This window comes from Lutjanus erythropterus, chromosome 24, assembly GCF_056507025.1.
Source record: "Lutjanus erythropterus isolate fLutEry1 chromosome 24, fLutEry1.hap2, whole genome shotgun sequence".
NCBI classification, from domain to species: Eukaryota; Metazoa; Chordata; class Actinopteri; order Lutjaniformes; family Lutjanidae; genus Lutjanus; species Lutjanus erythropterus.
Window position 1 is genome coordinate 17,429,888 of NC_139340.1, and position 23,575 is coordinate 17,453,462.

Here is a 23,575-nt window from a genome sequence, read left to right on the forward strand (position 1 = left end):
CAATACACATTAGATTTATGACTTAATAAGTTTTTTTTTTTATTTGTTTTGTTTTGTTTATATATTGAATCCCTAAAATCCCTAAAACTTATCCCAGTTTATTATCTTCAGCAACTTGAACAGCATGTGGTATGCAGAAATTATTCATTTTTCTTCTGAACAGAAATGTCAGTTGCCTGAAGTGTGGTATTATTGAAATTATGTTCCTCATGAGACTTTGCCATTGCAATTTGAACAAATGTGCATTTGTTTTGAAACTGTTAAAGACAGAACATAAGAACAATTTCAACTGTTCACAATGTAATAGATCTTATATTTATGTTGTGTATTAGGCTTATAGATAAAGTCTTTGAGCAGGTGTCAGACACTTGCTCTATTTTTGTCTTAAGTCTTCACTTAATATTGGTGTCAACCTCAAAAAAGAACTTTTAACACCATTGCATAAATTATAATGTTGTGAATAAAAACAAGTTAATCCATGAACTGTAAAAATACTGAATAAAACTCATTTATAAATGTGACCCAACCCTAAAGTTGGTGTGGTTATATGTGAAATTCAGCACTTACCTTCAAAGATAAAATGCAAAAGTTTGCATGTAATCACTGTCCTCACAGCTCTTTAGTTAATGTGGTAACCTTGACAAATTAGCACTATCCCCAGCCGTCCTTGTTGGACAAAATGTCATTACAAATTAAAAATGTCATCCTACATTTATTTTACAGTGTAAAAAAATACAGCCAGATATTACTTCCACATCTCAAAATTGACCTTGAACCTTAGACAAAATAAATATGTAATAGGAAAAGTGTTACAACATAGAGTTGTGGTGAGACTAAAAGCTCCATCAGAGCCCGATCTGAAGTCACAGTTGCACGGGGTGGGAGGAGGTGTCACGTTGATAAAAACCTTTTTTCCCCCCACTCTGATTATGTTCTTTGAGCTGTTCAGTGCAGCACCGACGCTGGTCTGTCCGTTGAATTTGTGTCCGAGCCCCCGCAGCATGCACAACCTGCTCTTTTCACATGTTGAACTAAAGAGTGTTGACACAACCACATCCCAGAGGCTCAGTTTATCCACCTGTACAAGTCTTTTTTTATTGTGAGTCTGGATGGTCAACCACTGGAACATGATGTCAAGTTGAAATTAATTATCTTTTTTTTTTTTTTTTTTTTTAATCTAAGCAGTCTAGTGTCTTTTCCTATTTTGGCTCCTTTTTCAATGGTGTGGGCTGGTGAGTTCCACATGGCAGTGTTGGAGATCTGGTACTCTGCAGTCTATAGTGTGCTGCTCTGCACTCGCTTCAGTTCAGTTCATTTCAGGGAGACATTGCCAAACCATTCAAAACAAACACATCAAGCAGAAATGTTTCCAGAACAAATAACATTTGGTGAAGGAATAGTTTGGCAGTGCTTATTATTCATGATGAACATTCATTCAAGTCCCTGCAGGATGTTTCAGTGTTGTTGGTCAGTAACACTCTGCAGCAAACGCTTTAGATTTGTCTGCAGATATTCTGTAATATGGTGTAAAAAAAATAGTAAGAACATTACATTATTTGAAGGCTCAACAGTCACTTGATACAAAGCAAAAGACCCGTTACAAAAATCAACATCTAACCATTTTTAATGCACAGTTGTAGTAACCAAATGCACAACATATGAAAACAAAACATTTGAACTTGGTTAGGCAGGTGAAACGAACAATTAAAAAGCTGCTCTAAAACATTGTAATACACACAAAAAAACCACATGAAGTCATCTTAGGTGTGTTTTCTGCTTCTCGTACACGTTCTTAACACACCTCCATAGGCTAGAATGTCCAGTAGTCTATGGCACAGCACTTGCAGATCATCTGAAACATGTAAAGCAATAACTGATTCACAATTTTGCTGTTTTTCTTTATTTCCTCTCATGACTAAAAAGGCTAGTAATGAAATGGGACAGAGTCGGGGGAGAGAGAGGGGAGTAAAGGTTTAGAAGTGTTTGCTTGCACATTTCTTTCAGGATACACACACCTCAGGCTGCGCTGTGCTGAGCTTACTACTACTGCTACCAGCTGCAGGGACCTCTGCTGCCGGTGCCGACCCACTGTCAGGCCTTTCTGGGGCCGAGGCCTGGCCGGCCATGGTCCTTCTGAAGAGACGCATGCTCATCTGCAGCAGCTCGTTGTCTACCACGGGTGTGGTGGGGTACTGCTTGGTTAGGCCCTGAGGAGGGAGATTTAAACGTGAGAACACAGATAAAATCAAAAGTATTCAATCAGTTTGTCCTGTGGCTGATTGGACGACGTCTACCTTGTCATTTTTTAGCAGCTGCCGGCGAATGGCGAAGTCCCTGCGGGCACACAGGGCCTTGCAGCAGGGCCCGAGGTTGCTTAGTAACCCTGCTCTCTCCACCTGCCTGTTCAGGGCAGCCATATTCAGAGCTCCCAGGTCATGCTCAAACAGCTTGTCAGCATCTGACAGGACAGAGGTGACAGAGTTTTAGAGGGTAGGATTACACAAGACAGACAAAACTCATTTAGACTCAAAATAAATCTAAGATAACTAATTTAAAATACAGAACACAGGAGATTCTGGTCTATCACTGCCTTGATCAGCTGATTTGTTTGTGTTGTGTGACTTTAGTATTTTTAAATGTTAGCTTGGATTTGCCAAAGTCACACAAACAACAGTAGACCAGCAACTTCTGTGTTCTGTGAGGTAAATTTACTGATTTTGCAAATGACTGCACAAGAATTTTAATTTTAGGGTTCCATGATGTCAAAACTCTCACCTTTGGGGTCGTCCAGCTCCGACTTGCACACCTCTCTTACTTGCTCCAGGAGCTCAGGGCCAGCGAGTCGCTTGGAGATGCCCGCCCTGAGAAGCACGGCCCCTGGGGTGAACCGGAGCAACGCCGCCCCTGCTGCCCGGGGTTCCTGTTTCTGTTTGGGCATCAGGCTGGACCAGTCCACATCGATCACATCCAGAGGACCTGTCAGCACACGGCATGGAGGGGGTTCATTTTAAAAAGGAAGGCGTGATGAAGTGAATCTTTTTTTTATTTCACTCAGTCATTACTTCAAGGACGTTCCTAATTCGTGTGATAAGTCAAGATTTAGAGAAAGTTTCTCATTAATTTCCAACACTTATTAATTAGTTTGAGATACTAAATGTCACTGGCTTCAACAGCAATGATTTTCAGATATCTCAGATTTCTATTTCATTGTCCCTGACATGTTCAAATACTTTTGGAATGAAACCAATCAATCCTTTGATTAGAAGTAAACATTTCCATTTGAACATTTTCTCCTGGTACCTGTAATTTTCTCTTCGTCTGGCTGATCTTCTTTTTTCTGGCTGTCAGCCAGAATTTCATCCAGCTCATCATCACTGATTGGTTCATACTCCTCTCCAACAGATGCCACTGACTGTCCATCGTCTTCTTTCCCATCATCGTCTCCTGAGAAAAAAAACACATGGATTCCTTTAAATCTATGTTGGAAAAAAGCGACATTAAAATGCACGCATGTTGTTGTCTTCTTACCGTCGATGCTGTCCGTCTTCTCCAGCTCCCGCTGCTCTCCCATCAGATGATGACTGTTGCTCGGTTTCTCCGGCTCTGGAGGGCTGAAGGCTTCTCTCGGCAGCAGAGGCTCATAGTCGCTCCTGTCTTGTCTCATCATGTCCCCTCGCAGGTCTCCTCTGATCTCGCCCCTCAGGTCCCCTCGTCCTGGAGCCCTGGGGTCACCGTGGGGCGGCAGGTCCATCATCATCATCCTCTCCCTCTCTCTGTCTCCGCCTCTGTCCCGCTCCCTCTCTCTCTCTCTTTCCCGCTCCCGTTCGTGCTGCTGGATGAGTCCTTCGGGGAGCAAGCGCTCCCTGTCCCTGATGTCCCGCTCCCTGAGGAGAGGCTCGCGGCCAGGACGCATCAGCAAGGGCTCTCGTCCCCTGCTGGGCCAGTCCCTGGGTTCGGGCTCCCAGTCTCTCTGCTGCTGTAGGGGCTGCTGGAGGAGCAGGGGCTGCTGCTGCGGTTGCTGCTGCTGAGGACGGAGGTCCTTCCGGTCCCGTTCTCGCTCCCGCTCGAAAGGCTCCCTGTCTCGCTCCCGTTCTCTGCTGTCGTAGGATCCGGCGCGGGACCTGGCCTGTCTCTCAGAATCAGGAGAGCTGCGTCTGGAGCTGTGGCTGCGGGAATCCTGTCGGTCTGGAAGACAATAGAGACAGATATAAGTAAGGTTAGGATCAGTTTGCAAAACGGTTTACTGTTAATTCATGAGTGTAGACATTCATGTCCCAGTCCTGAGAATGACAATGTCCGTTTTGGGCCAAATTACAGGCTCTGCTTTCTCCCAAAAGAGTTGGGGCATGACAGAAGGGCAAAGTACCCAGCTGGACTACTTTCATTTATGGATGTTCATGAGCAGCATGTGTTACAATGTGTTTATCTACCTGATGAGGTGCTGCGGCTCGGCTCCCCTCTCCTCAGCTGGTCAATTCTGGACTTCCTCTCGGCTCCTGGAGGGTCATTCACCACCGGCCTCTCTCTGTCTCGCTCCCTCTCTCTTTCTCTGTCCCTCTCTCGCTCTCTTTCTCGCTCTCTGTCCCGGTCGCGAGAGTTGGTGCCCTGCAGCCGGCCGCGGCGGGATCGTGGACCTTGCGGGTCGTCTCTGTGGGCGGACTCGTTGGAGGGCGAGCGCAGGCGCCTGGAGGAGGTGCGGCTCTGGTTGCTCCCCATGCTGCTGCTGCGTGTCTGCTCCGGGGGAGGCTTGCGGAGCAGCGGCTGGGACATGAGGGGCTGCGGGGTCAGAGTCTGCAGCAGCAGAGGAGGGTCCTGGATCAGAGGGGCGATGGGAGGGGGGTTGCACCGATCCCTGCCCACCCTCGAACCGCCTCTCCTGAGAGGCTCAGCAGGAGCCAGGGGAGCTTGCGTGTCCAGAAGTCCTCCTCCTCGGTCCGTCACCTCCTCATCTGACCAGTCGCTGAAGTTGTCCATTTTGGACAGCAGGGACGGCTCTGCGTTTCCTCCAGTGCCACGGTGATCAGGCCTCATGGAGGGCGGCGGTGTTCGGGGGCCTCTCTTCCTCTTACTGTGCTGCTGATGAGCCGATGAATCCTCATCAGACACGTCAGATTCTCCTTCTCGTGATCGCTTCCTCTTTCGGTCCACAGCCTTCTTCTTGGTTGCTTTCCTGGGGGAGTGTAAGGGTGGAGGTCCGTCTGTAGAACCGGTCGGGGGCTCTGGATTGAAACGATCTCCTGCACCAGCAAGGGTGCCGCCACCGCCGATCTCCTCTTCTTTGCGAACCTTCTTCAAGCCCCTCCTCTGCGACTTTGTCTTCTTCTTTCCCTCCTCGTGGGACTGGGAGCCAGCTGTGTCTCTGTCTTCGCTGCTGATGGCGAGGGCCGAAGAAGGCGGAGGCGGCGTGGACTCTCGCTGGTCTCTCCCTCTGCCATGGGAGTCAGTCGGGGTGTCTGCAAAGTGCTCTCCTCGCCGGTCGCCACCTCTGCTTCGTTCCCCTCGTGGCTCCAGGTCCTCAAGGCGGCTGCGTCCTTCCCTCTTGTCCCCGGCTCCTCGCCGCTCCTCGTCCTTCCAGTGGCCGCCCTTGTCATCGGACGGGGCAGACCTAGGTGGAGAACGTAGCAAGGGCTCCTGGGGCCGCACCACCTGGCTCAGCAGACGATGCTTGTCACTACCTGCACATGCAAACAGAACAGTCACAGAAAAACACTCAGTACTTTTAAAGCATTCAGTAAAACAACAACAGACTGCAACTTGATGTCCCATCCGTTTTGCAGAACCTCAGTCAACTTTACTGTTTCCTTGCTATGTGCTACGCTCCACCAAACGAGAGAAAACATTTCAAAGCCAGTTGCGCACTGTTTTGAGGAAATGTGTAATTTAAACTGGAAACCCCAGCAAAATGGTGCACAGTGTTTTCAGGCTGACTGAATTGGTTTTCTTTACAAACAGACCAGCCAGGCATATAGTTTATCTAAGTACAGGAAACGAGAAAGATGACCGAGGTCCTGCCACGCTTGCTCAACTGTTATTGGAGTACAGAGCAAAAAGGCGGGACTTCTGAAGGGTTGCCTGAAGAAAAAAGTAAACCTCAAAGCGCTGCAGCAAACTGAACACCTTTAAAACTCAACTAACAGTGTGATATAGACTGGCAACAAATTGTAAGGAAATCAATAAACAACAAAGTGCTTTTTACTTTATTGTGCATAGTTCTATAAAATATTTGATTTTAGCAAACTTCTGTTCACTGAAGTGCATGCAACTAATAAAACTTAAAAACTTTATGCTCTATAGTGCAGTATACAGGAGGCGCATTCCCCATTAAACAGGAGTGTGTCCTTTCAAAAAGAATTTCCCTACTGTCAGATGGAGGCGGACACACTGGGCTGGGGAGCAGGGGCTGTGGGTGGAGCTTGGCCTGCCCTCGGCCAATCGGGCGCTCACTTTTGTCTTCTCCACTGTTGTAGCCATCGCTGTCCGCCGGACTGAGGTCCCGCGCTGCTCGCTTCGGCAAGGGCCGGGGGCTTGGGCTGCTCTCCACCCTGGTCCTCTTACGACTGAAAGGAGATCAGAGGAGAGTTATTACAAAATATTTATATATGAAAATACGGTATTTAAGGCGACACAATGAACTGGAGGATTGTAGGTGTCATTGTGTTTAACTGTGTGTATATAAATTAACTCTGAAATCTTTCCCTCAGGCTTCGTCATGCACCTGAAATTAAAAGAATAAAACTAAGAAGGAAGTACTGTCTAGTTTTCATGTTCACAAAATAAAGTGGGGGGTCAAATAAAATACAAACCTCGTCTTGCGGTCGTCCCGGGTGTCTCGAACAGATCGGTCATCCCTGGTGTCTTCTCTCCTCTCTCGCCTTTCCTCTCTGACTCTCTCTCGCTCCTCCCACTCCCGCTGCCTCTCTCGCTCCCGCTGCTCCCTCTCTCTCTCCCTCTCTCTTTCCCTTTCCCGCTCCTTCCTCTCCCGCTCTCTCTCCCGCTCCTCCCTCTCCCGCTCTCGCTCCTCACGCTCCCTTTCCCTCTCCCGCTCCCTCTCCCTCTCCTTCTCTCGCTCCCGCTCTCGCTCCCTGGCCCGCTCCCTCTCGGCCTCCCTCTCCTTCTCTCGCTCCCTTTCCCGCTCCCTCTCTCGCTCTCTGTCCTTCTCCTTCTCTCTCTCCCGGTCCCTCTCCCTGTCTCTCTCTCGCTCCCGGTCGCGGGTCCTGTCGTCTCGTCTGTCTTCTGCTCTGTCCGTTCTGCGGTCGTCCCTCCTCTCCTCCCTTTCAGACTCCTCCGATCTCCCCTGGTGTCTGTTTGGGGAGGCTGCAAAAACACAAAGTTTAAATTGTTTTATGTGCCTTTTCAGTAGCATTTTACAGGTTTACAATGAAGCAATCTGTTAACACACCTCTCTCTCGGTTGTCTCTGTGATCCCGCTCTCCATGCCCTCCTCTCCGGTCGTAGGAGGAGTCTCTGGCGGGCTCTCCCCTCCTATCACCTTCGTATCGGTCTCGGTCTGAACCCCTCTCAGAGCTTCTTTCGGTGGCGCTGCGGTCCATGCTCCTCTCCGCGCTCCTTTCACGCACTGCGCTGCTCCGTGACTCCCAAGCATCATGGCTGCTTTCCAGCTGGGAGCCGCGGGAGTTTCTGGTTGAGCCTGAGGACAGAAAGACAAGAGTTAACTTGACACACGCTGAGGCAAAGTACGATGCTGACGCACCAATGAAGAGACTTGAAGCAAATTCTTGCCTTTATCAGATGTTTCATTAGCACGCCCTCTCCCTCGTCCGTTCCTCTCAGCTCTGTCCGTCCTGTTCTCCGTCCTTCCTTCAGCTCTCCCTCCATCTTCCCGCCCGTGACCTCTGCCGTAACTCCTGTCGTCCTGAGGCGGCTCCTCCCTCCTGTGGCTGTCAGTCCTCTCCCTGTCTCTCTCCTTTTCCCGCTCTCTGTCCTTCTCCCTCTCCTTCTCGCGGTCCCTCTCTCGTTCCCGGTCGCGAATCTCCAGCGACTCTCGGCTGGAGCGCGTCTCTCTGGAGTCCTTCACGTCCCTGTTGTCTCGGTGGTCGCGAGAGTCTCGGGTCGTTTCCCTTCCTCGGTCGCGGGCGTCCCGTCTTTCGCGGGCCTCTCTGGTCTCCCTGTCGTCACGAGTGTCCCGCGATGAGACCTGTTCAGAGTCATAGTCCCGGTCGTCACGGATGCTGTCCTTGTCTCGCTTGCTGCGGCTTTCTGTTTATGAATGAGACACAAAGCTAAGATGATGCAAAGAATGATTTGAAATTCAAACCCAAAGAGCAGGTTTTGTGTGAAAAAAACTATTAAAAAGACATGAGGAAAAAAAAACTAGAGCACTTAGTTACCGTCTCTGCGTTCATGGCGGCGCTCCTGTGCAGGCGGACTCCTCTCTCTTTCCCCTCGGCTCCTCTCACGGCCTCTGGAGTGTCGCCGTGCAGGGCTCGACCTGTCGGATCGGCGGTGTGGCGAGGAGGCATCGTGGGAGACGGGGGGCGATCGCGAGCGTCTGGAGCTCGGAGGGGACGGGGCGGAGGCCGGAGCCGCTGCGCCTCGGTGGTAGGCAGGGGAGGACGAGCGACGCCGACGAGGAGATGAAGAGTGCCGTTGGGCGGAGGAACCCGAGTGAGAGGAAGGGGAGTGGTGGCGGGGAGGAGTCGGGGTGCGCTGGCGGCGTGGAGGAGACGGAGACCTGCAGTGACAAAAGACGGTTATTTCCTGGCAGGAAGTCTCTTCTGTAGTTCCTGATTAAACTCTACAGATGAGGAGGAATCATTACCAAATAATTTAATAGTGATTGATTAAAGGGACAGTTCAGAATTTTTGAAGTAGTAGGTAAAAGTAGGTCGGTAGGTAAAACTGAAAATATTTTAAATATAGCATATAGATAAACTGATACTGATTTTTCTGAACTACCCCTTTAAAGCCTCAAACAAGAAAAGCTCTGCTCGGTGGCCTGCGTGTGCTGACCTGCGAGGAGAGGAGGCCAGTGTGGGGGTCTTATGGGATGAAGCTTTAGGAGAGGTGGATTTCTTCCTGGCTGAGGGTGAGGCGCCCCTAGACGGTGATGACACGCTACCAGAACGTTCCTCTGATGTAACTGAGCGCTTGGCCTTGTGGGAACTGTCTGACCGGTCCCTATAAACAACACATGTTCAAAAGGATAAGCATCATAAATTGAAGATAAATGTGAAGAGAATTTCCTTACATAAATGACTAGAAAGAACACTGATAAGCGAAAAGGAAAATGACAGTAATATTTCCACACTGTACCTGCGCTTCTCCTTCTTCTCCTTGTGTTTTTCGGTGTCTCGTCCTCGATCTTTCCCCTCCTTCTGCTTCTCCTCTGACTTCTCCTTGTTCTTGTGTTTGCCTTTGTGTTTCTTCCCCATCACAGGGATGTCCAGAGGGACTGGGGGAGGAGGACTGGGGGTGCGGGGCCCTTTCTTCTTACTGTGGCTCCCTTTTGAAGACCTGCTTGGACAGAAAATGCCCTTCATGTCTATTATAATAATAATATTATTCTTGGATTCTGTTTTGTAGTTTGCGAGTCCAAGATGTGCACAGCTCAGCTGCAATAAATAATTGATTGTTTTTTTTCTCTGATTTCAGCTTCTTAAATGTGAAACAACTAAACAACAAGCCCACCTCCAGACTCCTACGCACCTGGCAGATTCTGAAACAGGTGAGGACACGGACACCTTCTTTTCTTTCTTGCCAGAGCCCGGGCCTTTGGCTCCACTTTTGTGTTTCGGAGATCCACTGGACTTCCTGGATGAGGGCGAATCTTTACTGCTCAGCTGCTCTGGAGAGGCCTGAGGGACGGAGACGACAGATCAGAGACAGCTACTTCTTGATACTTTGGAAAGTACTTGCAGGCAGACTTTGCAAACAAAAGTACAAACTAGTGAGTCACCTTCGACATGGCCGTGGCTCTTGTTTTGGTGGGGGTCTCGTCTTTCTTGATGACAATTTCCTCCCTTTTTTCCAAGTTCTCCTGCTCCAATTTCATCAGCTCACGTTGAATCTTCTGGCGCTTCATCTCGAGGGACAACTCGTAGTCGTAGTCACCGATATCTGAGTCTGAAAGTCAAACAAAGAACATTTCATTCATTTCAAATCAGAAAATAAAAATCAAGAGCCTTAATGAGACAAATAAATCCTTTAAACGGGGACAAAAGCAGCTACTGAACCTTCACGATTGGTTTCCCACTCTGTGGGCTCTTCTTCACTGGCTGGTGTTCGCTCCTTTGTGATCTTTATATCCTCCTTTTCTCTGTGTCGGCCTCTGGAGGAGTCTCTCTGCTGTAGATGGATATACACACACACACACACACACACACACACACACACACACACACACACACACACACACACACACACACACACACACACAGATGTTAGAATGGCACCCACATGTTGTTCTTATTATTATTCTATACAAGCTACTGACTATTACTTTAGATCAATTCAAGACAGAGAGAAAAGAAGAGGAACTCACTCTGGCTGTGGGGGATGTGGGCTCGTCTAGGTCTCGCTTCAGGTTTTCTGGGTCAACATCCTGTCTTTTATTCTTCATCCTCTCCCGCAGATCACCTGTGGGTCTCTCGGCTGACCTGCTCCACCATGACACAAATACACACAAGCAATGTGTCAATAATACGACGCTATCCATAATAAATCATTTGTTTTAATATGGACAGAGGCACCAACAAAACACAGAGAAATTTCAACACAATCAGCAGCTAAAATATCACACAGATATTGTGAAAGAAATTCAAACTTAAACAAGCCACCTTACCGACTAAAGCTAAATCCTTTGCCTCGTGGCTGAGTTCCATGTGTGTAGCGACAAGTGTTGCCGTAGCTGCAATTACCAGTCTTCAGCCAATTTCTACAGTGACTCTGGAAGACACAAACAAACGTCTGATGAGTCTGATGAGACGAAGCAACGTCTGCTAACACGAGACAGTCGCCACATTAGGGGATTACGAGGCTGTTGTGTTGGAGGTCATTAACACCTACATCAGCAGCATTACTCCCAGTGCTGGGGCCGAGTCTCTCGAACACACTGGGCCGGCGGGAGGGGGCGGCGGGGTTGCTGGTGCTGCTGGTCGTGGTGCTGCTGCTGCTGCTGTCAGATATGGTCTTTGAATTCTCCACTGTTACCTTCCGCCTGATCTTGGACATTCTGCAGGACTGGACAGACGCAGGACAAACGAAAATATAATAACTACTGATAGTCTGATTCCATTTTTTGGTCATAACACAGGTGTACAAATGTGCTGTTAATTTTTGTTTTAAAAATATGCTTTAAGAAAATGTTTGATTTGTTGTTTGCCTATAGAATATCAGAAAATGGTGAAAAATGCTGATCGATATTTCTCAAAGCCAAAGGTGACGTCCTCAAATGTCTTATTTTGCCCAGGACCCAAAGATATTCATTTCAACATCACAAAAGAACAACAAAACCAGAAAATATTCACATTGAAGAAACTGGAATATGGAATGGAGTATTTTGACCCTTTCTTCTTAAACAATTATTCAAACCAATTATCTAGTTAATAATTTCACGATCGATTAATCATTGCAGCTGTATTGACATATTTTTCAGTGGAAAAAAACAGAATATAACATTCTGTAAAATAACACTGTGAAAGGAGACATTCTGCATATTTAGATAATACTTATTAGAGTACAGTATTTCTAGTTTTACTCAAGTAAAAGACCTCAGTACTTATTTCACTACTGATCATCTGTTTCAATACAAATACACACCACACACTTAAATACTAATATATATAATACACTGTAGTCCTAGCTTTTAGTGATTATTTTCTCAATTAATCAATAAATAGTTGTTTGTATTAAAATTTCAGGAAATGGTTAAAAATGTCTATCGTCTTGTTTTACTCACAACCCAAACATATTCAGTTTACTGTCAGAAAGGAGTAAAGAAATCAGATTTTAAAAACTAAATCCTATCCTAAAATATTACTCAAATTAATGAATCGATTATCGAAATGTTTGGCGATTAATTTAATAATCAGTTAAAAGACTAATGCAGCAGTGCTAGCTTTGATATGTACACTGGCTGCCTTGAACTCATTCATTCTGGACGCAGGGCTAATTAAACATGTTAGCACCCTAAATACCGTCTGATCATTTTAATCTTATTCTATCTTTTCTGAGGATTTTGAATGTAAACACTCAACTGCCTACAGTTTGAGTTCACAGCCAAAATATAAACACATGCAGAAGACTCGGCCTGTTGTTGTCTGTGCAGCTTCTAGCTAGCAGTTTTGCATGTTAGCTTGCGGTTAGCTAAACTTCCTAGCTAACTACACCACTTTAACGCCCTTGTTGGAGTATTTAGCATGTGACATTTAAATGTTAAGCCAGTAAATGTCTGACGTGTATTAATTTGCATGCTTCATGCTGGAAACGAGAGGCGGACGGAGGCTAAAGCTAAAGTTAGTTGAGCACAGAGCTAATATGACTTGATGTTGTATGTGAGCGCGAGGCCTTGAAGACGCCTTCATGCTCCTGTCTGCTAAACACCGACAACATTACACACAAAAACTCTCACCCAGGATATTTAGTCGGTGTCGCATCTACTTTAGTCCAGTTTGTGGATTCAGCACTTGTGGAAATAACAAGGCTTATTCTTTAAAATGAAAGGCAGAAACTGCCCTGAGTGCCTTCATGTTGACTGCAGTCAAGCTAGCTCCCACTACTTCTTCTTCGTCTTCTTCTTCTTGGCGTTTTGTGGCGGTTGGCAAACAACGTTATGGCGCATTACCGCCACCAACTGGTATGGAGTGTAGATCGGGAATCCAGTTTAAATGTACTAACTCAAAAAAAAAAAAAAGAGAGAGGACCTAAGACAGTTAGACAAATAAATAAACACAGCAGTTATATTCTCTTCGTCAGATTTTTTCTCCTAAGGTGATGCTTGATAACATTTATCACTTGAATTTCTCTGTAGAATATCAAAGTCCAACCCCACGGTAGGTGTTCCGTTTAGTTTACTTTCACTTTCTTCGCATTTGTGGCGCAGATATTTTCTCTTCATCCGAACCTCCAGCTGAAGGTAATACATCAAGTATAAAATATTTGTCTCGTCAAAATAAACTGACATGAGTTTAGTTGCACTCGAAACTGCAAAAATCTGTGGCTCGATTGTGAGATTATTTGTACAGTCAGGATGAAGGATGTTTAATAGCCGTTAAAACATGGCTGCCATTTTGTCTCGATGTTTATGAATATAACGGACACTTTAAGAGTAGATTTTCAAGTCTGTACTTTTACTCGTATTTAATCTAAGTATGCATTGCGAGATCTAATCTACTTAGTTACTTTTAAAATCATAGTTGAGTATTTGCATTTCAGCAGCCGATCAGGTGATCTGATAACAAACAGGCCTGTGAAAACAAGGACATATAGACTAACTGAAAAACAAAACAAAATGCTGCAGGAGCACACATGTGGAGTGAAGATGTTATTGATTGATTATTAATCAATTAATTACCGTTACGAATTTAACCAATTAAACATGTGTTCATGGATATTTAATCAATAGATGTCGAGGTCAAGGTCAAGTTTACTTATATAGCATATTTAAAACTACCGAGGTTTGCCAAAGTGCTGCACGATCGAGAAAGCACTAAAGTGTTAAAATACAACTATAGAAATAGAAAAGTACAATATTAGAGTGCACAGTGCACAAAAATGTAACAATAGAAAACAACCGAAGGCCTGGTGAACGTAATGATGCCATCTTGTCAGCCAAATCACAAATAAGTCTCAAGTCTGAACTCGAGCCCTAAGTCAAGATGGCAGTAATTGCACCTCACATAATATCATTTGCAGCCACTATTAGACTTAAAATGAGGAAAAAATAACAAAAAAAAAAAGAAAAGAAAAAGAAAATTCACAGATGCAGTAAAATGTTAACATCAGCTGGTAATCTAATAGAACACGTGGAGCTCAGGTCCATTAAAATCATCACGTTGCTTTGATATAGTTACTCCACTTTTGGGTCACGTGCTCTCTGACAGATTTGTTATTGTCCTGATTTATTCAGACATAGCAGAAAAATTCAGAAGAGTTTGTGAAACTTAAGTTTCTGTCAAATTCAATCAGTGTGTGTCAGTGAATGTAAAAGGTGTGGCCCCTCATCACTGCAGCTTTATGACTCCATCTAGTGGACTGATAGTAGAACTACAGCAGAGGATGATGGCAGCTTCCTCTGACTGCATTCAGCTGAAACTCATAGGAAATGGAGAATAACAACCAATGTGTAGCTGATCGTTTTACAGGAGAAATAATGTAAAGGATGATTTCAGCTGATGTGCAGTTGAATGATTTGTGTTTCCTCTGCAGATCAAAGTGTGTGTGAGCTGATTTGGGGTGAGTTCAGCAGCATGGATCAGTCTGAGGACAGAGAGGAGCGAGTCCCTCCCTCTAAAATCACTCTGCATGGAGAAAATGACGACCAGACCAAAACTCAGAGGTGAGATGAGGATCTCTAACTGTCCATGACTTTTCTCCATGTCAGACCCCAGCGCTTTAATCACTTCACCATCATTATTCACGGTCAAAAATCAGTGTGTGTTTGTGTTGCAGCCCAGAGCAGCAGCACACATCAGACTTTGACCGGCCTGGATCTGAATCTGGATCTGCACCCAGCTGTGTGTCCTTCAAGAGTGACTGGTCAAATGATAAATATATTGACTTTAAAGGAGGACATCCATCTGACAAACAGTAAGTTTTTCTCAGTATTAAATTAGTGTTGGACAATATAACCTAATTGTCCATATTTAATTAAAAATGACAAACCATCATGACCCGATCCACAATAGGCCTTGTCAATAAATCTTGGGAAAGATTTCTTCCTAAATGAATATTTCTGAAGTTTTGTTCCTTTTTACTGCCATTTCTGCATCACCTTATATTATCTTGATACATCCATATACACCTGTAAAATACTTTATCAATGAGAAATTAATGCATCTAGGCTGAAATTAAATGCACTTATGTCTTTTTTATTCTCTCTCATCATGAGAACAAATTAAAAAAAAAAAAACAGTTGAGATAACTCAAAATTTTCAAGGCAGATTACTGTCATCAATTTTTTGAGTTTTGAATCAAACTCAAACTCTTAAGTTTTGAAATTAACTAAAAAAAAGTTGAGAAGGTTTACTTCTTATTTATTTTTCGATTGAAAATATTAGAATATTAACTATTATTTACTTTAACTTCAGCAAGCTTATGCAATGTTTGAAATACAATTTTTAGGTGTTTCTAAAATTTGAAAGGTTTATCTAAAGAATAAAAGTATATTATCCCAACAAAACAGACTTCTCTAGTTTCTCCATGTCAGAGCTCAGCACTTAAATCACTCTACCAATCACTCATTCACACCCAAAAATCTGTGTGTTTGTGTTGCAGCCCAGAGCAGCAGAACACACCAGACTTTGACCGGCCTGGATCAGAATCTGGAGCTGCACCCAGCTCTGTGTCTTTAAAGAGTGACCAGTCAAAGTATGAAGATATTGACTTTAAAGGAGGACATCCATCTGACAAACAGTAAGTTTTTCTCAGTATTAAATTAGTGTTGGACAATATGACCTAAATGTTCCCCTGAAAAGAAAACAAGCTGAAATCATTTAGCTTCATTTTTTTTTTACTTTGGTGTATTTATACTTTTTTTTGTCTCCCCCACAGAATCGTTCAGGAGAGCTCAGAGGCTGCTAGTGGTCCCTCTGCCCAGCAGCATCAAACAGACTTGGACTCCATATTTACGGTGTGTACATGCAGAACTACTACATGTATTCTGTTCACAATAATCTCTATGTTGCACTTTTTATATCAGTGGATTGTCAGTCTGTCTGTCGTACGTGTGGTTTGATGATTTTAATTAGATTGTGTCATTCGTATGTTACATTCCAGCTGCTTGAGGAGGACATCGTCACTTTTGTGAAGATTGAGCTGAAGAGGATCAAGAAGGTCCTGCGTTCAGATCATGCAGAATGCTTAAAGCTACAGAAGGAGGATGAGGAGGTGCTGCATGGTGAGGATCAAAAGCAGAGGAAGAGCAGTAAAGAGGCAATTCTGAAGCTCACGCTGAACTTCTTAAGGAGAAGGAAGCAGGAGGAGCTGGCTGACCATGTACAGAGCAGTAAGACAATTTCTCTAAATATTTATTTTGCTGGATAAATGGAGTATTTAATAATGTCGACCACAATATATTTATGTACAAATTATCAGAGGAAATGAGATAATGAAATATTTCCTTGTTGTGTGTTTATTCAGAATATCCTGCCCCACTTTCATGTGAGCGTAAACTTAAATCTAACCTGAATAAGAAGTTCCAGCATGTGTTTGAAGGGATTCCAAAAGCAGGACATGCAATCCCTCTGAATGACATCTACACAGAGCTCTACATCACAGAAGGACAGAATGGACAGGTCAGTGATAAACATGAGGTCGGACAGATTGAAACAGCATTCAGGAAACTACACAGACAAGAAACACCAATCAGACAAGAAGACATCTTTAAACCTTTACCTGGAAGAGATGAACCAATCAGAACAGTGATGACAAAGGGAGTGGCTGGCATCGGGAAAACAGTCTTAACACAGAAGTTCACTCTGGACTGGACTGAAAACAAAGCCAAGCAGGACATACAGTTCATGTTTCCATTCACTTTCAGAGAGCTGAATGTGCTGAAAGAGAAAAAGTTCAGTTTGGTGGAACTTGTTCATCACTTCTTTACTGAAACCAAAGAAGCAGGAATCTGCAGGTTTGAAGAGTTCCAGGTTGTGTTCATCTTTGATGGTCTGGATGAGTGTCGACTTCCTCTGGATTCCCACAACAGTGAGATCCTGACTGATGTTACAGAGTCCACCTCAGTGGATGTGCTGCTGACAAACCTCATCAGGGGGAAACTGCTTCCCTCTGCTCGCCTCTGGATAACCACACGACCTGCAGCAGCCAATCAGATCCCTCCTGAGTGTGTTGACATGGTGACAGAGGTCAGAGGGTTCACTGACGAACAGAAGGAGGACTACTTCAGGAAGAGATTCAGAGATGAGGAGAAGGCCAACAGAATCATCTCCCACATCAAGACATCACGAAGCCTCCACATCATGTGTCACATCCCAGTCTTCTGCTGGATCACTGCTACAGTTCTGGAGGACGTGTTGAAGACCAGAGAGGGAGGAGAGCTGCCCAAGACCCTGACTGAGATGTACATCCACTTCCTGGTGGTTCAGTTGAAACTGAAGAACATTAAGTATGATGGAGGATCTGAGACAGATCCACACTGGAGTCCAGAGAACCAGGAGATGATTGAGTCTCTGGGAAAACTGGCTTTTGATCAGCTGCAGAAAGGAAACCTGATCTTCTATGAATCAGACCTGACAGAGTGTGGCATCGATATCAGAGCAGCCTCAGTGTACTCAGGAGTGTTCACACAGATCTTTAAAGAGGAGAGAGGACTGTACCAGGACAAGGTGTTCTGCTTCATCCATCTGAGTGTTCAGGAGTTTCTGGCTGCTCTTCATGTCCATCAGACATTCATCAACTCTGGAGTCAATCTGCTGTCAGAAGAACAAACCCAGGAGTCAAAAACAAGAAAAGATGAATCTGCAGAGACACACTTCTACCAGAGTGCTGTGGACAAGACCTTACAGAGTCCAAACGGACACCTGGACTTGTTCCTCCGCTTCCTCCTGGGACTTTCACTGCAGACCAACCAGAATCTCCTACGAGGCCTCATGACACAAACAGAAAGTTATTCAAAAAACAGTCAGGCAGTGGTCAAGTACATCAAGAAGAAGATTGAAGAGGCTCAATCCGTAGACAAAAGCATCAATCTGTTCCACTGTCTGAATGAACTGAATGATCGTTCTCTCATGGAGCAGATCCAACAGTCTTTGAGTTCAGGAAGTCTGTCCATAGATGAACTGTCTCCTGTTCAGTGGTCAGCTCTGGCCTTCATCTTACTGTCATCAGCAGAAGATCTGGACACGTTTGATCTGAAGAAATACCACGCTTCAGAGGAGGCTCTTCTGAGGCTGCTGCCAGTGGTCAAAGCCTCCAAGAAAGTTCTGTAAGTGAGATTTATTCATCACAAATACTCTGCTATCTTTCAGTAGGAGAAAAAACAACTGCATGTGACTGTAACCTGGACTAATTCAAGTTCAAACCAGAGACATTTTTATTTCCTTTCTTTATTGTGTGTGGGTTTTAGCTCTGCAAAAAGAGGATAAATTATTAAAATTAAATCAAAATCAACAGAAATTGTGCACAAGATGGGTACTTCTGACACTTGTTCTTATTTCTGCAGACTGGGTGGCTGTAACCTGTCAGAGAGAAGCTGTGAAGCTCTGTCCTCAGTTCTCAGCTCACAGTCCTCTAGTCTGAGAGACCTGGACCTGAGTAACAACAACCTGCAGGATTCAGGACTGAAGCTGGTGTCTGATGGACTGAAGAGTCCAAACTGTACTCTGGAAACTCTCAGGTCAGGATTCATCAACCCAACAACTAATCTGTGCAGGATTGTGTCTGTTAATATGATTCATTACAGGAACTTTAACTAAACTTCAATGATGATTTTAAAGATTTATTCTTAATTTGTATTTGGATCAAAATGTACCTGAAGAAAAACAAAGACATGCAGGGAGGTTGATGAAGTCTTTGGAGGCTGTTTCTTCTTGTCTTTGACTGACAGCAAGAGCCTCAGATGATGTGATCATGTGTGTTGTTTTGTGTGTTTGCAGCCTGTCAGGTTGTCTGATCACAGAGGAAGGCTGTGCTTCTCTGGCCTCAGCTCTGAGCTCCAACCCCTCCCATCTGAAAGAGCTGGACCTGAGCTACAATCATCCAGGAGACTCAGGAGTCCAGCTGCTGTCTGCTGGACTAAAGGATCCACACTGGAGACTGGAGACTCTCAGGTATGAGGAGGCCTGCTGCAGCTACAGACATGTTAAATGTAGGAATGTAGGAAGCTGTTTTTCTTTGCTCAGAACATGAACAGTGGGTGAACATTAAAAGGAGGCAAACGTCTCCAAGGAGAACAGGAACAACCATGGTAATCGCCTGTATCTAATAATTAATGCAGTTTGGACGGATCTCTGCAGCTTACAGGAACGGGTCTGTCATCTTCAGGGATATTTTACCTGGGATCGAATCAGAATAATCTCTGCAGAAATAGGTTCAGGGCATGACTAGGTTAGCAGGGGGAAACCTAGCTCTAGCTAATGACAACTGCACTGTGCACCGCTTTGCGCTGGCTTTTTATGTTTGTGACAGATGCATGCAGAAAGATCATAGTCTGACAACCTCCTTTTCTTCCTTTCAGGGTCGATCCTCATGGAGAGCAATGGCTGAGACCAGGTCTGAGGAAGTGTAAGTGATTTTTTATTTTGATTCATGAAAACTAGAGTTGTGCAAGTTAACACTTAACAAGATAGTTGGCCCAAGCAAGCCGTACCGTAGAACGTGATGTCATCATTAAACTGTCAGTCAATGAAGAGATAGCAGATTAATAACTGCAGCTGTATTGTGTCTTGTTCTCTCCATCAGACTCATGTGAACTCACAATCGACACAAACTCCGTACACGAACACATGAAACTGTCTAACGACAACAAGACGTTGACGTATGTGGAGGAGAAACAGTCGTACCCTGATCACCCAGACAGATTTGAGTGGTCTCAGGTCCTGTGTGAAAAACCTCTGGCCGGCCGCTGTTACTGGGAGGTGGAGTGGAAAGGAAGAGTTGAGGTGGCAGTGTGTTATGGAGGAATTGCAAGGAAAGGAAAAGGTAAAGACTGTTTGTTTGGGTGGAATGAGAAGTCCTGGAGACTGTTCTGCAATGATGAGAAGGAGGGCGATTACTCTGCCAGGCACAAGAACGTAGAGACATCCATCTCCTCCTCCTCTGTCTCTAACAGAGTAGGAGTGTATGTGGACTGTCCTGCTGGCACTCTGTCCTTCTACAGAGTCTCCTCTGACACACTGGTCCACCTCCACACCTTCAACACCAAATTCACTGAACCTCTCTATCCTGGCTTTGGGCTCTGGTCTGCGACTGCTTCAAGTGCTTGCTTTTTGTCTCTGTGTTCTCTGTAAGAGTGAAAGTCTCTTCCTTTTAGAGGAACGTTCTTACTGCAGAACAGATCAGAGCAGGATCAGAGATCACAAATGTTGCAACCCCAAGATTTGGCCAAGGGATGAGGGGTGTAACAATAATTTAAAACTAACGGAGGGAAAATATAATACAAATATGCCTAATTGAACATGTGTCTCCCTCTCCAGGACACATCTAATTATCCCGTTGTTGTTATGTATTCTAACCTTTGCACTTTTATAATCACCCACCAATAGCCAGTGGTGGGTGATTCTTTGTATCTGTTCGTTTTTTGGAAATTTATACTTATACTTTTATACTTTCACTCCACTACATTTCAAAGACAAATATTGTACTTTTGATTCCTCTACATTTCTAGGAAGGTTGCCGTTACTCGTTACTTTTAGGTGAAGTTTGCACGCTGTTTTCCTCACAGAAGGAAACCAATCAGAGTAGCCGCTCTCAACTGGGACTGATGTAAAAGCAGAAATACGTCATCCAGGTTCGCTCTGTAACAAGCGCAAGCAACCACTGCTCCTCTCATTCAAACAGAACTCAGTAATGACGACGACAGGAGAAAAACAAAATTCAATATCAAGATGTTATTATAATAAGGAAAAGAGAAATAATTCCAGAACACAGAACAGTCTTTTACCAACCTGAGTTCCTCAACATCAGCATGTTGACATAATCACACAAACATTCACAGTTTTTTCATTAATGTGTTTATTATGCCACTACAGATACAAGTAGATACGTTTATGAACATCACCATCAATCAGCTTCTATTTTGATCTTTTTTTTTTGATCATCAGAAACACTACATGCTACAGATCATCTATGAGTAAATGACTTTATGTTCCATAACTATTTTGCTTTAGAAGTTTTATTAAATTTTCGTGGTTTACAAAGTTTACTTGAGTATTTTTTTTGGAAATTTATAACTTTCACTCCACTACATTTCAAAGACAAATATTGTACTTTTGATTCCTCTACATTTCTAGGAAGGTTGCCGTTACTCGTTACTTTTAGGTGAAGTTTGCACGCTGTTTTCCTCACAGAAGGAAACCAATCAGAGTAGCCGCTCTCAACTGGGACTGATGTAAAAGCAGAAATACGTCATCCAGGTTCGCTCTGTAACAAGCGTGAGCAACCACTGCTCCTCTCATTCAAACAGAACTCAGTAATGGCGACGATAGGAGAAAAACTAAATTCAATATCAAGATGTTATTATAATAAGGAAAAGAGAAATAATTCTAGGTAGGCTTTTAATGTTGGATTGTTTTTATTGTGGGTGAAAAATACCACATAATTCATGTATATACTGCCCATGAAGACAGAAAGAAATCTCAGTTATTTCACAGACTTGTAGAACTCCTTACAGTCGGCTTCAATCTAATTTTATGTAGTGATTTTAATCCAGTTACGTCAGAAAAGGACGTAACTTTGTCATTTGTTTTTGATTACATTTATATGCTGAGGTTTTTATAGGTGTTTCTATAGACTTTGTGTAGCAGAGTGGTTCTACAAACAAGTCAGTGCGTCATTAGGTGATTTCAGAGATTTTCAAGGTTCTGTAAATGTACTGACAAAACAATACAGCAACATAATGATATTAGAAAACATACTTTGTAATCTGTACTTTTGAACACATAAGTATTTTTTATATACCTAAGAATTTTAAAAGCAAGTGTTCTAGTGCTTTAACTCTATCATATCCATATGCACATTACATGCACACATTATAATACGCATAGGCGCCGTATTGGGGGCAGTAATGGGCATAAAACCCAACACCCCCCTTAAGTTGAAGTTGCGAAGTTGCGGGGGGGGGGCGTATCTTCAGGCAAAGCAGGAAAAAATGCAGTTGTAAAATAGTCATAGACTAATAAATTTAGTTGGCATTTGACAGGAAAGGAAAATAAAGTCATAGCATGTTGCTATTTAATTTCATGTGGGGTGGTGTGTGTTTTGTTGCTGTCATGTTACCAGACGAGCACATCGAGTGCTTTAAATAATTATTTAACAAGCACAAAGTGCCACACCTCTGATCATTAATGTTGAAATGATGTTCTTCTGCTTCAGTAATAATTATTGATACCACCAGATAACAGATGAAAGTGATCATGTGGTCATAATGCGGCATTTTTGGGAAAATATTAATCCCTCACTTCATCAACATTATATAGACCGATATTTTGTTCAACTCAAGTCGGCGCCTATGTGTATACGTATATATGTGTGTGTATGTGTTCATGTTTATATGCATACATGTATACTCCGGTGTGGATATCCATGTTGCATTTTCATACATTTCATATTTGATATAATGTGAAGAAATGTTATATACAGCTGAAAATGGAAAGAGAAGAACGGAATGGATTCCCAGTATTCCTGCTGAGGAACATGAAATAAAAATTAAGTTTGAAAAAAAAGAAAGGGAAACAAAGGCAAATGTACCAACAAGTTCTTTTTTATATTATTTTTTTTTCTGTTCTTTATTTTACTAATAACTCAGGTAAAGAAACCACTTAAACAAGATAAGAGACAAACTGAGAAAGAGACTAACTGAACAAGCTAATAAACACAAAAGACACACAAACATTACATCAGCGTGACTGTAGTCCTACAGTAGCACTACACTAACCACATGCATTTTAGAACGACACCACAGAACGAGATGTCACACATGCAGACTGATGTCTGTTGAATGTCTGTGAAAGCTCCAAGCCTCATTACCAGTTGAACACACCTGCTGCAGCTGCTGCAGCTGCAAGGAGGGGGGGTGCAGTACCTGGACACAGAGCACAGGAGGACACACACAATACTGTGACACATAACTCAAATTATGTTAATGTAATAAATTCAGCCATTAACTTTGGCCAAAATGATTCAAGCTGATTGAAAAGACTCCTCCGTTAGATTGTAAACCTCTTTCAGTTCCAGTTACTGAAAGATGGAAGCTATGACCATTAAACTGTGGAAATGCCGTTTAAATGTATGTTCTGACGTGTTGTTCTGAAGTCTGTCTCCTATTGAAATAAAAGTGTGACATTACTGTGAGTGTGGTTGTTGTTTTTCTTGGGTCAGGACTACTAACATGATTCAGCTGTAAGATTCAGCATATGACTGAAACTTTGTGGACGCTGTTCATTTTTGTCCTTTGCAATGAGCTTGAACATTGAACATTTGTGTTGGACCTCAGTCTTGCATATAAAATTCATAATAATCTAAATATAAAGCAAGAAATCTCTTTCTGTAAAGCATGATTCTTTTACAGAACAAGATGCAGATTTAAAAAATGCCTGCAATTATCTGAAGTGTGTGTGAGAACAAGGCTATGACAAATACCAAACAGGACATAGTGTCACGTTTATTGGCAAGTTATGATTGTTTGAGCCAAAAAAAGGCGATGTAATGTTACCAAAATGATTAA

The 23,575-nt window shown here is 43.7% G+C and overlaps 2 protein-coding genes and 1 long non-coding RNA gene across 4 annotated transcripts in view; 2 read left to right on the forward strand and 1 right to left on the reverse strand.

Moving 5' to 3' along the window:
- LOC146304921 (uncharacterized) overlaps positions 1-23,575 on the forward strand; it is a 135,837-nt gene that overhangs the window by 81,729 nt on the left and 30,533 nt on the right. The gene's annotated exons all lie outside the window — the stretch shown is intronic.
- On the reverse strand, positions 693-12,790 carry zc3h13 (zinc finger CCCH-type containing 13). The gene is made up of 20 exons (XM_084713668.1): positions 12,590-12,790; positions 11,026-11,199; positions 10,802-10,905; positions 10,502-10,616; positions 10,194-10,305; positions 9,917-10,083; positions 9,667-9,815; positions 9,274-9,474; positions 8,971-9,138; positions 8,349-8,692; positions 7,741-8,217; positions 7,400-7,648; positions 6,804-7,314; positions 6,361-6,557; positions 4,431-5,675; positions 3,529-4,185; positions 3,301-3,444; positions 2,776-2,976; positions 2,295-2,458; positions 693-2,207 (listed from the first exon to the last, which is right to left on the reverse strand). Exons 2-20 carry the CDS (start codon positions 11,188-11,190, stop codon positions 2,001-2,003), a joined length of 5,577 nt encoding a protein of 1,858 aa, XP_084569794.1. The 5' UTR covers positions 11,191-11,199; positions 12,590-12,790; the 3' UTR covers positions 693-2,000.
- Positions 14,364-23,202, forward strand: LOC146304926 (NLR family CARD domain-containing protein 3-like). 2 transcript variants are annotated; one of them, XM_084713669.1, is made up of 9 exons: positions 14,364-14,515; positions 14,629-14,766; positions 15,730-15,808; positions 15,955-16,183; positions 16,318-18,118; positions 18,356-18,529; positions 18,789-18,962; positions 19,370-19,416; positions 19,594-23,202. In XM_084713669.1, the coding sequence occupies exons 1-9, from the start codon at positions 14,364-14,366 to the stop codon at positions 20,139-20,141; spliced, it is 3,342 nt and encodes a 1,113-aa protein (XP_084569795.1). In that variant the 3' UTR covers positions 20,142-23,202. The 2 variants fall into 2 exon arrangements, with proteins under 2 accessions (XP_084569795.1, XP_084569796.1); XM_084713670.1 differs by lacking the exons at positions 14,364-14,515; positions 14,629-14,766 and adding an exon at positions 15,516-15,591.

Bases quoted from the DNA above. Each gene is read 5' to 3' on its own strand.
- zc3h13 (XM_084713668.1), bottom strand. From the start codon at position 11,190: ATGTCCAAGATCAGGCGGAAGGTAACAGTGGAGAATTCAAAGACCATA. The intron at 10,306-10,501 runs GTGAGTTCCTCT...ATCCATCTACAG, and splicing joins CCACATCCCCCACAGCCAGA to CAGAGAGACTCCTCCAGAGG. The intron at 3,445-3,528 runs GTAAGAAGACAA...TTTTTTTCTCAG, and splicing joins GAAGACGGACAGCATCGACG to GAGACGATGATGGGAAAGAA.
- LOC146304926 (XM_084713669.1), top strand. From the start codon at position 14,364: ATGATTTGTGTTTCCTCTGCAGATCAAAGTGTGTGTGAGCTGATTTGG. The intron at 14,516-14,628 runs GTGAGATGAGGA...TTTGTGTTGCAG, and splicing joins GACCAGACCAAAACTCAGAG to CCCAGAGCAGCAGCACACAT. The intron at 16,184-16,317 runs GTAAGACAATTT...GTGTTTATTCAG, and splicing joins GGCTGACCATGTACAGAGCA to AATATCCTGCCCCACTTTCA.